Raw genomic sequence first — 17,833 nt, forward strand, 5'->3', positions numbered from 1 at the left:
TGTGTGTGTGTGTGTGTGTGTTTCAGGCAGCAGGGTTGGGCAGGCTCAGACCAAACACACTGATGCTGGGATTTAAGAGAGACTGGAAGACAGCAAACATCAAGGACGTGCAAGAATATGTCGGGGTTCTGCAGTAGGTTTTACAGACACACACACACACACACACACACAGAGAGAGAGCTCTGCAGTAACCCTGTTGTGTGTTGTGTTTAGCGATGCGTTTGATTGTGAGTACGGGTTGGTGATGCTGAGGCTCAATCAGGGACTGGACATCTCACACATCCTCGCAGCTGAAGGTAAACAAACAAACTAACTAACTAACTAACAAACAATTATGTCATTTTCTGTCTTAATCTCCACACACAGGTCAGAATCTCAAGTTCAAATCAGGTCCTTTAGTGTGGAAAGAAGTAAAGTTGTGTAACCCTCCTGCTTGTTTTGTGTGTGTGTGTGTGTGTGTGTGTGATCCCCCCCAGAGGAGATGGAGAGGATGCTCCTGGAGCAGCAGGCGATGGAGATGGAGGAGAACGGCTTTCAGGAAGGAGGACACGGGTTCTTTAACAGATTCGTTAAGTCAAAGAAAGCTCTCAATCCTAAAGGTAACGCACCATGTGATCTCTTCAGCTCCGCCCACTTCTCAGGTCCGCGTGTCTGTCTGCAGTCTACACCCGACTGAAGCCCCGCAGCACACACCTGAGTACCTGCTTTCTGTCCATGTGTCCCCCCTCAGGTGTGGACGTGCCCCAGTCGTCTGATGTGCTGAAGATAAACCAGCGTCTGATGGAGGCCAGCTGCCAGTTCAAGAGGAACCAGGGGAAGGGGACCATCGACGTGTGGTGGTTATTTGATGACGGAGGTACGAGTTAGATACCACCAAACCACATCCACAGTCCACACTGATGAGACACACAGCTGAGACAAGACTGCGCCTCCTAGTGGCAGAACTCGACACTGACTCACTGTAACAGTCACTCGGTTCAGCTGAGAGTCTCAGAACAAACGGAGGATCATTTTAACCCATCGATGTTCAAATGATGATTAAACTGTGTGTCTGTGTGTGTGTGTGTGTGTGTGTGTGTGCAGGTCTGACTCTGTTACTGCCCTACATACTGACCACCAGGAAGAAGTGGAGAGATTGTAAGCTGCGCATCTTCACTGCAGGACAAGCGGAGCGTGTACAGCAAGAGAAAGAGGAGTACGAGCACACACACACTCGCACACACACACGCACATACACACACGCACACACACACACGCACGTACAGATTTATTAACATTAATGTTTGTAACATACTTTGTGTGTGTGTGTGTGTTTCAGAATTGACTCTCTGTTGAACAAATTCAGGATTAAATGCCTGGACATCATCATCATCACAGACCTTCACATCAGACCCACTACAGAAAAGTATATTACCTAAAGCTCACTCTGTGTGTGTGTGTGTGTGTGTGTTTGCTTTTGCTGGGACCTTTCTATAGGAACTAAAGCCCCGTTTACACTGCAGGTCTCGATGCCCAGTTCTGATTTGTTGCCTATATCTGACACACACACATACGTCTGTTTACACGTTCTTTCACCTATGACTCATATCCGATACACGTGTTTACACTCGCCATACCATCTGAAACATCGCACATACTTAAAGGGAGGTTCCTGCGCTACACACTAGCCAAGATAGACGGAGGTGAAGTACGCTTGACACTCTGTGATATATACAAAGTTCACGAAACGTCACCATGGTTTTAAAACGGAGGAATTGAAAAAAACGGCATAACTTCAGCCTGTGCACATGCTTCATTCACCAAATACTGATTTATTAATGTTATTTAGCGCTAATAAGCATTAACACAAGGGGGGCTGGGTGCTTTTCCTCTTTCATGTCACCTGCGATGTTATAATTCCACCGGAGAATAACATTACGTCATTAAACCGTGAAGAAGTCGCAGTTTAAATGAAGTACAGAACACAATGTCTCAGGAAATCCGATCTGTCTGTTTACACCACAATCACATTAGCACATGTCTGATTATATCTGATTATATCTGATTTATATCTGATTTATACCTGATTATATCTGATTTATATCTGATTATATCTGATTTATATCTGATTATATCTGATTTATATCTGATTATATCTGATTTATATCTGATTTATATCTGATTTATATCTGATTATATCTGATTTATATTTAATTATCTCTGATTTATATCTGATTTATATCTGATTATATCTGATTTATATTTGATTAATATCTGATTATATCTGATTTATATTTAATTATCTCTGATTTATATCTGATTATATTTGATTTATATCTGATTATCTCTGATTTATATCTGATTATATCTGATTTATATTTGATTTATATCTGATTAATATCTGATTATATCTGATTTATATTTAATTATCTCTGATTATCTCTGATTTATATCTGATTTATATCTGATTATATCTGATTTACTTCAATTGAATTTTATTTGTATAGCGCTTTTAGCAATTTTCATTGCCGCAAAGCAGCTTTACATAGTCAAAAGAATTATTTAAGTTTGTATGAAATGTGAATTTGTATGAATCAAAATGGTCAGTTTGTCCCTGGTGAGCAAGCCGAGGGCGACAGTGGCAAGGAAAAACTCCCTGAGATGGTAATAGGAAGAAACCTTGAGAGGAACCAGACTCAACAGGGAACCCATCCTCATTTGGGTGAAACAGAAAGCAGTAAATAATCTGCATTTATACAGTGTGTAGGGTGGGAGGCAGTTCAGCTATAATAGCTGATGTTAATTGATGTTAATATGGAGTCCAGGTAGTTATTGAAGACCCAGGTAGACTTGTAAGAAGTTCCAGTCATGAACTATCGAACTGTCAAGTCCCCAGAGAAACAGTTGCCAACACCAGTCAAGGCCAGAACCATTTTCTAGGTAGAGAGAATCATTCCCAGACACCAGACGCATCCCAGAGAGACACACGGGGCATCCATGTGACGAGATCTTCAGCCAGAAGCGGGGCACCAGGATGGGTCAGACAGGTCCGGAGGGCAGAGGGAGTCTGGATCACTGGCAGCTCAGGAACGACATGTGTAGCTCGACAGAGAGAGAGAGAAAGAGTGAAAGGGGGGGACAGGAGGAGAGAGGAAAAAGAAAGAGGGGGGGAAAGAGAAGAAGAGGAGATGGCAGTTAGGTATGGTCACAGTCACACAATGTATAATGTGAATGTATATTAACTGTAGAGTGCAAGCAGAGACTCCGGCAGGACTAACTATGACAGCATAACTAAAAGGGAGAGCCAGAAGGAAACACAAACATGAGGGCTTCCTGACATGTAAAGCAAACAATCACCTCACCGTCAGCAAACCTGAGTGATCAATGAGAGTGAGGAAGACAGCATCCAAACATACCAGTTCACCATAATACTCTACGTCCATGAGTCCCCCAGATCTGCTCCTTTACCTATGGCAAATCTATTTATAAAAACGCTTGGCTAAATAAATAGGTTTTTAGCCTGGACTTAAACACTGAGACTGTGTCTGAGTCCCGAACACTATTTGGAAAACTATTCCATAACTTTGGGGCTTTGTAAGAAAAAGCTCTGCCCCCAGCTGTATTTTTCATAATACGCGGTACTGACAAGCAGCCTGCATCCTTTGATCGAAGTAGGCGTGGCGGATCGTAAGACACTAGCAGTTCGCTCAGGTACTGCGGCGCGAGACCATTTAATGCTTTATATGTCAAAAGTAGTATTTTAAAGTCAATGCGAAATTTCACAGGGAGCCAATGGAGTGAAGATAAGATAGGGGTGATGTGCTCATATCTTCTGGTTCTGGTGAGGACTCTCGCTGCTGCATTCTGGACTAGCTGAAGCTTATTTATGCATCTAGCTGAACAACCAGACAGTAAGGCATTACAATAGTCCAACCTAGAGGTGATAAAAGCATGAACTAATTTTTCTGCGTCGTTTAGCGACAATAAATTTCTTATTCTGGCAATATTTCTGAGGTGAAAGAATGCTATCCTGGTAATATTATCTACATGTGCTTCAAATGAAAGGCTGGAATCAATAATCACACCAAGGTCTTTCACTGTTGCATTTGATGGAACAGAAAGGGCATCTAAAGTTACGGTGTGATCTAAAATTTTACTCCTAGCTGTATGCGGTCCTATGACTAGAACTTCTGTCTTATCCGGATTTAGCAGAAGGAAGTTAATTAGCATCCAATTTCTTATGTCCTGCACACATTGCTCAATTTTAGTAAGCTGTTTTTTCTCATCAGGTTTTGCTGAGACATATAACTGTGTATCGTCAGCATAACAATGAAAACTAATACCATGCTTACGGATTATGTTGCCCAGAGGAAGCATGTAAAGGAAAAAAGCAGTGGACCTAAAACTTAACCCTGCGGAATGCCAAACTCCACCAGAGAACATGCAGAATAATCACCATTTAAGTCTACATACTGATAACGATGGGTCAGATAGGATCTGAGCCAGGAGAGGGCTGTACCCTTAATTCCCACTACATTTTCTAATCTGTGAAGAAGAATAGCGTGATCAACGGTGTCAAAAGCTGCACTGAGGTCAAGTAATACAAGCATAGTTACACAACCCTGATCAGAGGCCAATAGAATGTCATTTACTACTTTAACGAGCGCTGTCTCTGTACTGTGATGAGGCCTAAATCCTGACTGATACAGTTCATGTATGCCATTTCTATGTATATATGAGCATAGCTGCTCCGCTACTATCTTTTCCAGGATCTTAGAGATAAAGGGGAGGTTTGATATTGGTCTGTAACTGGACAGCTGACAGGGGTCGAGGTCAGGTTTCTTAATTATTGGTTTGATAACTGCTAATTTAAAAGATTTTAGATAACCAATGCTGAGTGAAGAATTAATTATTCTCAACAGGGGTTTTGTTATTGCTGGTACTATCTGTTTAAGAAAATGTGTCGGTACAGGATCTAATATACAGGTTGATGAATTTGAAGAAGAGATGAGTGAAATTAGTTCATTCTCTTCAAGGGGAGTAAAGTATTCTAGGTTCTGGTCTGACATGGCTAGATTAACATCTGCATCAATTACATTGTTCGGTTTCAAAACCTCAATTTTATGCCTAATATTTACAATTTTATTATTAAAAAAGTTCATGAATTCCTCACTATTGCACGATGTTGTTGTGGAGATTTCTGCAGTGGTCTTATTTCTGGTTAATTTGGCTACAGCATTAAATAAGAATCTAGGATTATTTTTGTTATTTTCTATAAGAGTGGAGAGATATGTTGATCTAGCTACACTAAGAGCTTTTCTATAGTTCAGGATGCTCTCCTTCCATGCTATTTGAAATACTAGCAATTTAGTTTGACGCCATTTACGTTCTAATTTCCGAGCGGTCTGTTTTAAAGTGCGCGTGTGATCGTTATACCAGGGAGCAAGTTTCTTATCTCTAATAATTTTTCTTTTGACTGGAGCTACATTATCTAAGGTATAGCGAAATGTCGACTCTAAATATTCAGTCGCCTGATCGAGTTCTGTGGGGTCAGACGGTGATCTAATCAAAGTTGGGAACTCTGGAAGATTACTGATAAAACTCTGTTTGGTGGTTGATGTGAATGTACGTTTCATACGGTAGCCCGGCGCTGTGCGTACATTATTACTGTGACACACTTGAATTGAGACAAGATAGTGATCTGAGATAACTTCAGATAGTGGAATTGTGAATAAATTTCTTATACTTAATCCGAATAATGTTATTAAACCTAAAGTGTGACCTGCTTTATGAGTGGGTCCTACTACACACTGATTTACTCCTACCGAGTCCAGTATGGACATAAATGCAGTTCTCAGAGGGTCTTCTGGATTCTCAAAATGAATATTAAAATCTCCAGCAATTAACACTTTGTCTACAGAAACGACTAGATTTGAAAGGAAATCTGCAAATTCACTAAGAAATTCCGAGTACGGCCCTGGAGGTCTGTAAATGACAATTAGCGGGATCGACTGAGCTGACTTAATATAGTTAAATACACTTATGTTACTATAAAGAATTTCAAATGAATTAAATTTGTGTCCGTGTTTTTGTACAATATCTGATTTATATCTGATTATATCTGATTTATATTTGATTAATATCTGATTATATCTGATTTATATTTAATTATCTCTGATTTATATCTGATTAAATTTGATTTATATCTGATTATATCTGATTTATATTTAAATATATCTGATTTATATCCGATTTATATCTGATTATATCTGATTTATATTTAATTATATCTGATTATATCTGATTTATATTTAATTATATCTGATTATATCTGATTTATATTTAATTATATCTGAGGCCTAAAACTGATCTCGAAATATCGGAATGCAGGCGTTTTTCTCCTGTTTATCCGATATGTGTCACATATGAGCAAAAAAATCAGAATTGGGTCAGATTTAACTGACGTGTTAACGTAGCTTCAGATCACAATATTCTGTTGTTCATGTTAAACACTAATACTCTGTGTGTGTGTGTGTGTGTGTGTGTGTGTATGTGTGTGTATGTGTGTGTGTGTGTGTGTATATGTATGTATGTGTGTGTGTATGTGTGTGTGTGTATATGTATGTGTGTGTGTGTGTGTGTGTGTGTGTATGTGTGTGTGTGTGTGTGCAGCTGGAAGCTGTTTGAGGACATGATCGCACCGTTCCGGCTGTACGAGGGCTCGAAGGACACGGCTGAGGCTGAAGCCCTGAGGAAGGAGAACCCCTGGAAGATCACTGACGCTGAGCTGGACCGCTTTGAGGAGAAGGTCTCACTCACACACACACACACACACACAGATCATTAGGTAGAGGAGAGAGTGAACGGGTATAAGAGGGATCAGTCGCTCCGTGTCTGGGAGAGGAAACAAACACAGGAGAGGATGAATGTTTGTGTGTTGTTTCTGTACAGACGACTCTTCAGGTGCGTCTGAATGAGTTACTGCAGGAGAGCTCCAGAGCAGCTAAACTTATCATACTGTAAGTCATATACACCTCTCTCACACACACACACACACACACACACACACACACACATCTGACAGACCTCTCTCACACAAACACAGCTGTCTCACATGCACATGTCTGACACAAAGCTGCATCACACACACCTGTCTCACACACCTTTCCCCACACACACTTGCATCTCTTTGCTTATGCTCTTTTCCTACACAACACAATATACACATCTGTCTCATACACTCGAATTTAAACACACACAACTGTAATAATTACGTTATTATTATTATTATGCAACATCATGTGGAATCCAGACAATGACCCAGTGTGTGTGTGTGTGTGTGTGTGTGTGTGAGACAGGAGCATGCCGATCGCCCGTAAAGGCTCTGTATCTGATCACCTTTACATGTCGTGGTTGGAGGTCCTGACTAAAAACCTGCCCCCCACTGTGCTGGTGCGCGGGAACCACAAGAGCGTTCTCACCTTCTACTCATAAAGGCAGTGTTCCAATCCCATTTTCACTATGTCCTATGCCCTACTGCCTCAGGAGAGATTATAACACATATTTAACCTGTAGTGTCCTAACCTAACCTTAACCTGTTAGCACCATGATCACGTTCTCTAATGACACGTAATGATTGATTAGCTCATACCGGGGAATTAACCATGGAGAAGTGGATGAGGGTGCAGGAATGAGACACAGCCCATGAAGAACACACTACTGCTCTCTAGTGGAAATGTACATCTCTACAGTTAGATTTAATGTGTATGTGTCCTACAGGTCATAAAATAAAAGCTGAAAGTAATTGCTTATGATGAATGAATGCATAGAAGGATTTAAGATGAAGTGTAATTTGCTGCAGTGAGTCACTAAGCGGATGGTTGGAAGGATGATGGATAAATAACGAGTGAAGAAATATGACAGATGATATTGGTGGATATTTGCAGTATAAATGTAATAAATGTATGTCAGATAATAATAATGGATCTACAGATTGGTGATGGATGGGGGGGTAATTATAAAGACACTGAGTGGTATTTTCGAGGCTGTTTTTTTTTTGTCCTGTAGGTTTTTGTATATTTTGCACCTTAGTTAGGATACAGCTGGGGAAATAACTACACATATTAAACAAATAAAGGTCTCTGTATTTATAAAAGCTTTGGGTCTCTTCTAATGAAATAATAAATAGATTTCACTCTGGACATTTTATATACTATAAATGTAAATTCTTGTAATTTACTCAATAAAATATTTAAACAAATTCTTCCTTAAACTTCCTATTTTTGTTACAGTGCCTGTTCTTTTCTTTCTCACCTCTTGCACTTTAAAGCAGCATAAGTGTAACAGTAATATACAGTACATTCTGTTACAAGAGCAAAGAGAACTGCTGGGGAGCAGGATGGATGATGGATATATTCCAGTTCCAGGATTATTATGTTAAAGTTTAAATGAACTAATGGAGTCTCGACTGCAAAACTCTTCTGGTCTAAGTTTCCCCATCAGTGCTTGATAGATCTACCAGAAGTGCAAATAGTAGTGTACAGTATATATAGTACTGTATATGAAACTATATATATATACACTCAGCATAAAAAAGAAACGTCCTCTGACTTTCAACTGTTTTTACTTTCAGTAAACTTAATGTGTAAATATTTGTATAAACACTAAAAGAGTCAACACCATAAGACATAAACTAAAAATGTTTCCCAATGTGTCCCTGAATGAAGGGAGGCTCAAAATCAAAAGTACCAGTCAGTATCTGGTGGCCACCAGCTGCTTGAAGTACTGCAGTGCATCTCCTCCTCATGGACTGCCTATTGCGGACAGTCTGAGCACTGATGGAGGGATTGTGTGTTCCTGGTGTGACTCGGGCAGTTGTTGTGGAGCAGGGACCCTGGGCATCTTTCTTTGGGTGTTTTTCACAGTCGGTAGACAAGTCTCTTTAGTGTCCTGCGTTTTTAGAACTGTGACCTTAAATGCCTACTTTCTGTAAGCTGTTAAGGTCTTAACGACCATTCCACAGGTGCATGTTAATTAATTGATTATGGTTAATTGAACGTGCATGGAAAACATTGTTTAAACCCTTTACAATGAAGATCTGTAAAGTTATTTGATTTTTAGAACATTTTTGTTGAAATACACAGCCCTAAAAAAGGGATGTTTCTTTTTTTGCTGAGTATATATATGTGTGTGCTAATAATACATAAGCAGGCATTTACCATAAAATTGAGCAAGGATGTAGACACACTACCTGTCAAAGGTTTGTGTGTGTGTGTGTGTGTATATAGTAGCTGTAGTGAGAGGCCTGTAATTTTCATCATAGGTATACCTTATAAGAGACAAAATAAGAAAAAAAAAACCTTTGCAGAAAAACAGCCCCAAAGCATGATGTTGCTCACAGTTGTGATTATTTTGACCCCACAGGATGAGATCTTGCCGGAGCCCCGGATCGAGGGAGATTATCAGTGGTCTTGTAGGTCTTCCGTTTTCTAATAATTGCTCCCACAGTTGATTTCTTTACTCCAAGCTGCTTACCGATTGCAGATTCAGTCTTCCCAGCCTGGTGCAGTTTAGTTTCTGGTGTCCTTTGACAGCTCTTTGGTCTTGGCCATAGTGGAGTTTGGAGTGTGACTGTTTAAGGTTGTGGACAGGTGTCTTTTATACTGATAATGAGTTCAAACAGATGCCATTAATACAGGTAACAAGTGGAGGACTGAGGAGCCTCCTAAAGAAGAAGTTACAGGTCTGTGAGAGACAGAAATCTTGCTTGTTTGTGCAGTAGGTGACCAAATACTTATTTTACAGAGGAATTTACCAATTAATTCATTAAAAATCCTACAAAAAACTTTTTTTTTTACATTTTGTCTCATAGTTAAGGTATACCTATAATGAAAATGACAGGCCTCTCTCATCTTTTAATGTGGGAGAACTTGCACCATTGGTGGCTGACTAAATACTTTTTTACCCCACTGTACTCGGCCACTGACGAAGACATGAACACGTTGTATAGGACATGTGACTTTACATGGTCTACTCACTTTTGTTGACGGCTATTTTGACAATAATGGCTGTATGTTGAGTTATTTTCAAAAGACAGTAAATCTGTACTGGTATACACGAGGCTGCACATTGACTATGTATCCACACTAACAGACCACGCTGAATAGTGTGTGTTTTCGGTATTCGCGGTGTATTGGCCCTTGTCGGCCACTGTAGGCAGCAGCGCCGCGCATGCGCCTTTCAGTCTGACCGCGGCAGCGCCGCGCATGCGCCTTTCAGTCTGAACGCAGCAGCCGAGCAGTGCGCAGCTTGAGTGTATAATTACATTAATCCACAGAGCTGTGTGTGAGAGGAACGCGCTGGCTTTCTGTCTGCAGGACACACTGAGGGGACATGTGCGGATGAAGACTTTAATCGGCATGTTGTGTTTCTGTGTCAAGTCTGTGCTGTACCGCGGACACAGGCTAGCGTTAGCACCGAGGAGATGCTGCTCTTCCCTCAGAAACGGTATCTCACTTTCTATATCTCTCACTGCAGATTAACATCCGACACCAGGGTGTGTTTATTATATAAATAACGCGGAGTGGTGAGTGTGGAGGACCTGTTGTTACTCTATATTATTTATGTGACGTCTTTCAATCGTGATATATCTGCGTAGAAACGGCTGTGTGCGCGCAGCTCTCTGATTGGACAGGGAGGAGGGGCGGGACTTAACATCGCCGCTTATCATTGGTTTAAAAAAAGCGCGGGGAGGCGGGGCGCGCGCCCTTTAAATTCAGGTCAAACTATTGGCGGGAGAGTTTTGGCGCCGGCGGTGTGAGGAGATTTACCTCAGGGACATCAGTGGCCTGCATTCCTGTCAGTTTTCCCGAATTTGTTCCGTATTTCCTGGTTTTACGCCGCGGTGCTCGTGTTTCAGGCAGAATGCCGTGCTCAGGAGCGACAGACGGAGCCGCAGTGTCCCCTGTGAAGAAGAGCAGGACTGAGGAGCTGAATGGAGGCATCGTGCTAAAGTTCGCTAAACTGTCCGAGCATGCTACTGCCCCGAGCCGAGGCTCTGCTAAAGCCGCGGGGTACGACCTGTACAGGTACGAGCAACACACACACATTAAAAAATATATTTATCACCTTGAATTGGGTTACTAAAGGGTTATGAGGAAAAAAAAAATGTTTCTGAAGTATTCTTTGCTTTATCTCCTCCATTGCACATGACACTTTCTCAAGTCACTTTTCATGCATATTTGCACAGCCATTGCCACTTTATTTCTATATTTTGTAATATTTTTATTATGCCCTTACTTGTACAGTTCATTTTACTTGTGGTACAAGTTATAATGAGGACATTTGGGTCTCAGGAGGATAAAACAAGATGTTGCTTAAATGTCGAGAGAGAAAATTCACAACATTTCACAAAGCGAATGTGCCTAAAGTTCACCCTGTCCAACAGTCACAAGGAAGTGAAGACTTTATTCACATCACTTTTGTTGTTGTTGCCTGTATTAGATTAGAATACATATTGAAGGTGTATGAGATGGTGGTGATGGTTTGTTTCTCTCTCAGTGCATATGATTACTCGATCGCACCGATGGACAAGGCCATAGTAAAGACGGACATCCAGATCGCCGTTCCTGCAGGGTGTTACGGCCGAGTCGGTATGGACACACCACGTCTCCACATTTGTCACTTACGATTGTGTACAGCCTTTTGTTGTTTTCGCCATCGCCATGCGGCTTCACACACCCACCCACCCACCCACACACACCCGGTATGTATATTTATTTATATGTGAATACGCAGAGGTTATGATCTTTTTCTTTTGTGATTGTTGCTCCTCAGCTCCTCGCTCTGGTCTGGCGGCAAAGCACTTTATCGATGTTGGAGGTGAGTGATTTGGTCCGACTCGGTCAGTATAGTGTGTTACTGAGTGCATGTCGGTGATTATAGGTGTTATAACTGACACCGGTACAGTCTGAGCTCCTGCTAACCGCATGCTTTCCTGTTTAGCGGGTGTGGTCGATGAGGACTACAGAGGGAACGTCGGGGTCGTCCTCTTCAACTTTGGCAAGGAGACGTTTGAAGGTGCGGAGAGGTCAAAGTCGGTGCGGAGAGAGAGAGAGAGACTTGATGTAGATTTGTGTAATAAACGTGTTGTGTTTGATTTGCAGTGAGGAAGGGAGACAGAGTGGCTCAGCTAGTGTGTGAGAGGATCTGCTACCCTGACCTGCAGGAGCTGGCGGTAAAGACACACAGTCCGAGACATTTATGATCATCTAAAGAGTTTACACAAGTTTATGTACATTGTATTTTCTCTTGCTCTCACTTTGTGTGTATGTATGTAATATATATAATGTACACACATATACATACATACCACACCCTCCATGTTCTAAATACTCTGAGGAAGTAGTGTGTTCAACTGCATTAAACCACTGCCTCAGGTTGCATCCTAAACATATCTCTGTTCTAGTCTCATAAATAAATCAATAACTAGTTAATTTGGTAGTAAATGTCCCCCCCCCCCCCCTTTCCTTTCCTTCCCAGACGCTGGATGAGACTGAGAGAGGTGCTGGGGGATTCGGCTCCACTGGGCGGAGCTAAAAATGTTGGTTTTATTTAAATAAATGTTTAAAAAAAAAAAACAGCTTTGTATTTCAAATGTTTTCTGCATAATTATGAGTTTGTGCTGATGTAGTACAGTGTTGGACCACCAAATGGTGCTATTATATTCATTCAGTTACTGTAATGTTAATGATTTAAGTTTTTTTTGTTTAGGATTTAAGAATAAAACTTGGTGTTTATAAATTAGTCTGAGAACTATGGTATTTCTGATGCTCTTGTTACTCAGGACAGGAAGGTAAGGTTTTATAAGGGAGAGATCACTTGCACCAAAATGTGTTCGTGTCCCCAAGTATGGGTCTAAAAATGACCACTACTTTAAGTTTTGTAGTAAAATAGTTACTTCCTGTAGCTACAAACATTTTTTTTTTTTCTCTCCTGAAGTTAATATGATGTTGGTGTCATGTGACTGAGAAACCGCAAAGCAGCGTAAACTCCTCTGTCCTAAAGATATTTCAGCTTTACCTCTGACTGTTACACAGGGCTCACACTGGAGACTCCTTACACTCATGTCGCACATCTTACGGAAAACTTTGTAAAAAGGACATGATTTTTAAAGTCTGTTTATAAGGAGTCTGCAGTGTTTACTGTTAAGTGCCATAATTATAAATAAAGGACGGACTCGTGCACTCTTAAAACCATAACGTTCTTTTATTGTGAATGTACACCTAATCTTCTCACAGATGTGAACACTGGATGCCGGTGGTGTCTCGTTAAAGGCACTGACTTATGATGCGAGTGTGTGTTTTTGGCCTGAGTGGCCTCAGTGCAGTAATCTCCTCTCTTACTTTTTCTCCCTCTGAAAGGTGAAATGTACAGTTATACAAAATGAGAATAAAAAAAAGTAGTTGGTCTTTATAATGAGCACCATTGTGAGCCCTTTGGTCCAGGGCACTATACATGTGTTTATAACAGATCCCCGGATTAAACGTGGCGTGGTTACAGTGATACACACACGTACTGCGCAGAGTAGCGAAAGGCATTAAGTGGCGTCAGTCTGACAGTTTGCAGTGCATTCATAATGATGTTATTAGCACCAGTAAATACGATTAAAACACTGAGCTATGATAGACAGCACAGAAACGACAGAAGCAGAGTCCTTTATAACCACAATGGAACCCCCCCCCCCCCCCCCCCCCAAAAAAAAAAAAAACAACAAACATCAGTTCAGGTGAAAATAAATACCACACAATTTCCCCTTTAGCCTAAAATCTGTGTGAGAAAACCTGAACAACTCAAAAAACCCTTTGGGTTTGCACTGGTCTTACACTGGAGGCTTCCCATCACCTGCACTCATATCACATGTGACAAGTCTCTGGTGGGCGTGGCCTGTCTAGGCTTATTCATTACAATAAGGAACATTAGCTGTGTCTCAGTTTGGGGGCAGTCTTTTGAACAATGTGGTTTACATTAGTTTCAGTTTTTGTACTTTTCCCTGACTCACTAAAAGCTATTCCTATTTTAATTCTGGTGTTCATACTTCCAGCTTTATCAGGTAGAAAATATTGGAAAGGGAAGTCTGTCATATTGTTATGACATCAAGTGTCCTAGAAATCAAGGTGTATGTGGTATAAGTTTGGAAATTCTAAATAACATTTCCTTTTAGAAGACTGGGCAGATGCCCTCATCCCGAGAGACTTAGATTTATCTCATTACACATCTGAGTAGGTGAGGGTTAAGGGCCTCGCTCAATGGCACAACAGGGGCAGCTTGGCAGTGCTAGGGTTTAAACCCTAATGATCCATAGTCCAACATACTACCCCCTGAGCGACACCTGCCTGTTCTGCATAAATGCTAAGTTATTGAGTTCTAAATTTAGAGGCTTGACTGAGGAACTGGGGAACCTTCAGACCACATTCCCTGGAAGATCTGTCCAAGTTGAGAAAATCTACTGAATTGTTGTTGTTCCTGAAATCGCAGAAAATGAACCACCACCTGTCACTGTGCTGATGTGAGTGTAGTGTTAGTGTGTTAGCTGCTTTAGCCTCCAGCGCAAAATTAACAAAGCAAACAAAACCATGCATTAAAATACATTACAGGATAAAGAGGACATTGTGGTCATTTATTTTTTACCAAAATACAACTTAAAAACTTTTAAAGCTTACAATTTAAAGTGGTCAAAAAACACAGACTTGGTCAGATGAGTGATTTAATAAGTGATATTACTGTCCAGGTCCCTGCTCGAACATTCAGACAATGTTTATTCAACCCTTTTAGCTTTATCACTGTTTCAATACTGTTTTTATCTGCCCTCGAGCACTTCTCCTGGTCCCCTTAGATATCTAAGATGTGCTAGATGATTGAGATACATATTGTGTAACTGGTATAAACACAGAAAGCTGTCCAGTTGGATGGATTGACTAACCATGTTCACCCATATTATTTATTTAAAGCAAGCTAGTCAGCCTGGTTTATTCTACTAGCTAGTTAGCATGCCAGCCGATAAGCCATTCAGTTGTCATGCTAGCTAGCCGTTCAGCTTTTTTCTGCATTTTAATAATATAATTAGCTTATAATCACACAGGAGAGTTAGCGAGCTGACATGACTGTACACGTTGCGAAGGAAGCAAGTGACTCGGAGAAAACTGCTAGAGCAAGTGCGCACTTACTCGACAGGGAAGTGGACAAGGGCACAGGACAAACAATGCTGTAATTCAGTATGTGTGCTGAATCAGATGAAACACGTTTATGCTGCAGCTTCGAGTTCTATCAAATGTAGATGCGTGCTGTTATTACTGTTAGGATTATTTCTGAGACACGATGTGGAGAGACAATATCTCTGATGTGGAGATCTTTTGCTGTAGTGAATAAGAGTCCTCCTGGATCGTTACTTTGGTACAAAGCTAATGCAAATCGATTTGTAGTTTAATGTGTAGCGTTTTTCCCAGTTCTCCACTGAGGTAGTCTTTATCGTTCTCATCCTCTAGCGCATCCAGCTCCTTCTTAGCGTACCTGGGAACGCCACTGATTTGTAAGTAATAAACTCCAGGCAGAAGGTTGTGCCGCTTGTTTTTGGACACATGGAGGAAGCTCACTCCGTCCCTCTGGTTGAGTTTGAAAAGTCCGGCGTCATTCCCGAAGTCGATCGCATACCGCACATGGTTTTTGAGCATGGAGAGAGCAGGCAGGAACTCCATGATGTGATCTTTAACACTCAGCTCGCCAATGCTCAGGTTAAAACGAATGATGTCATCAACATCCACACTGGCTGAAGTAATCACTTCCTGATTGACCTGGAAGTAGAAGAGATTAAACACTGGTAATAAAAATATGATTATAGTAGTAATGTTCATCATGTGGAGTTCATGATGGATTTGCAATGATAACACAACCCCTCTGGATGCATAAAACCAAAACTCAAATTCGTAACTCGTAACCACATCGTAACACAAACCCATTCCAGTACATTACACACATCGGGACATCCCCATACCAAAACTAGTATCAGGCATCAGTCTCATAGTCTCAGTATGTTCCCAACAAATTCTTGGGTTTCTACCTGGAGGAGAATTTCATCTGATCCTTAATCCAACCTGATCCAGGATCAGCTTCCACCACTGATTCTAACCATTTCCTGTAGAGGAACAATCGAGAGCATCCTGAGCAGCATCACTGTCTGGTTTGGGAGTTGTCCCATCTCGGGCCCCAACACCCAGCGGATAGTGAGGACAGGAGATTATCAGGCTCTCTCGTCCCTCTATTGAAGACCTCTCTCTGGGACTAGATGAATAAACCAGTTTTTCCTCTCTTTGCTGTGATTTTTACAATAAATTTAAATTTATGGTGGCAATTTGGTTTGACTTAGCCAATTATGTGTCTTAGTTAACTAGTTAGTTCTGTTAATTTATGTTGTGTACTCCTTGTTCCTGGAGGAACGTTGTTTCGGTTGAAATGACAATAAAAGCCGACTTGACTTGACCGGGAACTGCTGGAAGGCAAAGGTTGTTTAGGCTCACTGCCCATCCTCCCCCTAGTGGCAAACATGAGAGTCACAGTCGGGACAAATGGATGTCCTCCTATATAGATGTGGATTTTAAATTAAATATGTAATAAAAGTTTTATATCTATGATGTTTTTGCATAGTTAATGTTGTGACTTCAGCAGTTTATGTAACATCCATTATATCCATCAATCTATCCAATCCTCTGCCCATCCATCTATCTTATACATCCATCTATCCACCAAATCTTCTGCCCATCCATCCATCCATCCATCCATCCATCATTTTAAGCATCCAGTCCTGTATCTCTTCTTTTTAAGGTTTTTATCTGTCATTTACTACTTTCATCTGTTCATGCCATCCATCCATTCTTTCAAGGACACAGGTCTTTATGCTCAGATCAGCCATAACACTAACACTCACTCACTAACTCACTCATCTTTTATACCGCTTTATCCTGTATTCAGGTAACACTAACACATTAGTACTAATTATCAGATACACCCTTTTAAACTGGTGACAGGATCAGGGGTACCTGAGGCTCACCATGCTTGCAGGGACCAAAGGCCAGTCCGTTCTCACAGAAATGCCAAGGCAGCAGAACCCAAATCCTAGGTGGTTTTAATGCAATGACTGACTGACAATCCATCTATTCCCCCTGTTGTGTACTTGCATGCTGCACCCCGGTGTGTTGTGTACCTGTGTGTCGTCCTCCTCAGTAGTGTTGCTGCTGCGTCGTTGTCGTCCCTTCCTTGGATAGCCATTAATCTTACACTCATAACATGCTTCAGGTGAGAGAGCGTTCTCCTCATCTCCTGGAGGTGGACTACTGCTGCTAAAGCCCACTCCTGACACACAATGCCTACACCAACACAGAGGATAATCATAAGCTCTTCACTCCTGTGTAGCAGCTTCGCTATTTGTACAGTTTTTATAATGAAATTGTTATAAATAACAGTAAGGAAATGTTTTTGTCTTTGTGTGTTTATGTGTGTGTCTCACCCCTGTCCAGCCCTGAAGTATCCGGGTGGACACACACAGACAAATCCCCCGTCGGTGTTGGAGCAGCCGTAATTGCAGGGGTTCTGTGAAGACGAGCACTCGTTGACGTCCTCACACCCACCGCTGGTCTGACCGAACATGAACCCGCTTGGACACACACAACGGAAACTGCCCAGGGTGTTGTGACACGATGCGCTACCACACACCTGCCCACTCTGACACTCATTCTCATCTAGACACAAACATACAGCTCTGAGTACCACCCTGTTTGTGTGTGTATGTGTGTGTGTGAGAGAG

At 41.3% G+C, this 17,833-nt stretch overlaps 3 protein-coding genes across 3 annotated transcripts in view; 2 read left to right on the plus strand and 1 right to left on the minus strand.

Annotated features, from left to right (window-relative positions):
* slc12a1 (solute carrier family 12 member 1) overlaps nucleotides 1-8,204 on the plus strand; it is a 31,072-nt gene extending 22,868 nt beyond the window's left edge. Inside the window, exons 18-26 of the mRNA XM_053500327.1 lie at nucleotides 27-133; nucleotides 214-296; nucleotides 477-599; nucleotides 731-856; nucleotides 1,084-1,195; nucleotides 1,319-1,405; nucleotides 6,652-6,787; nucleotides 6,931-6,998; nucleotides 7,338-8,204. Of these exons, the coding sequence (XP_053356302.1) occupies nucleotides 27-133; nucleotides 214-296; nucleotides 477-599; nucleotides 731-856; nucleotides 1,084-1,195; nucleotides 1,319-1,405; nucleotides 6,652-6,787; nucleotides 6,931-6,998; nucleotides 7,338-7,473 (978 nt within the window). The 3' untranslated portion in view covers nucleotides 7,474-8,204. The remainder of the gene's footprint in view (nucleotides 1-26; nucleotides 134-213; nucleotides 297-476; nucleotides 600-730; nucleotides 857-1,083; nucleotides 1,196-1,318; nucleotides 1,406-6,651; nucleotides 6,788-6,930; nucleotides 6,999-7,337) is intronic.
* Nucleotides 8,205-10,255: 2,051 nt separating this feature from the next.
* Nucleotides 10,256-12,780, plus strand: dut (deoxyuridine triphosphatase). The gene is made up of 7 exons (XM_053500420.1): nucleotides 10,256-10,485; nucleotides 10,898-11,066; nucleotides 11,539-11,630; nucleotides 11,815-11,859; nucleotides 11,983-12,057; nucleotides 12,144-12,214; nucleotides 12,520-12,780. The coding sequence occupies exons 1-7, from the start codon at nucleotides 10,380-10,382 to the stop codon at nucleotides 12,574-12,576; spliced, it is 615 nt and encodes a 204-aa protein (XP_053356395.1). The 5' UTR covers nucleotides 10,256-10,379; the 3' UTR covers nucleotides 12,577-12,780.
* A 446-nt stretch (nucleotides 12,781-13,226) lies between these two features.
* Nucleotides 13,227-17,833, minus strand: part of fbn1 (fibrillin 1) — a 98,379-nt gene continuing 93,772 nt past the window's right edge. Inside the window, 3 exon segments of the mRNA XM_053500419.1 lie at nucleotides 13,227-15,827; nucleotides 17,234-17,396; nucleotides 17,537-17,768. Of these exon segments, the coding sequence (XP_053356394.1) occupies nucleotides 15,438-15,827; nucleotides 17,234-17,396; nucleotides 17,537-17,768 (785 nt within the window). The 3' untranslated portion in view covers nucleotides 13,227-15,437.

Source organism: Clarias gariepinus, chromosome 7, assembly GCF_024256425.1.
Source record: "Clarias gariepinus isolate MV-2021 ecotype Netherlands chromosome 7, CGAR_prim_01v2, whole genome shotgun sequence".
Classification (NCBI taxonomy): Eukaryota; Metazoa; Chordata; class Actinopteri; order Siluriformes; family Clariidae; genus Clarias; species Clarias gariepinus.

What these genes read in the sequence shown, in the direction of transcription:
- dut (XM_053500420.1), top strand. Translation starts at nt 10,380, where the DNA reads ATGAAGACTTTAATCGGCATGTTGTGTTTCTGTGTCAAGTCTGTGCTG. An exon ending in CTGCTCTTCCCTCAGAAACG is followed by an intron (nt 10,486 to 10,897) that starts GTATCTCACTTT and finishes CTCGTGTTTCAG; the next exon opens with GCAGAATGCCGTGCTCAGGA. An exon ending in GCGGGGTACGACCTGTACAG is followed by an intron (nt 11,067 to 11,538) that starts GTACGAGCAACA and finishes TTTCTCTCTCAG; the next exon opens with TGCATATGATTACTCGATCG.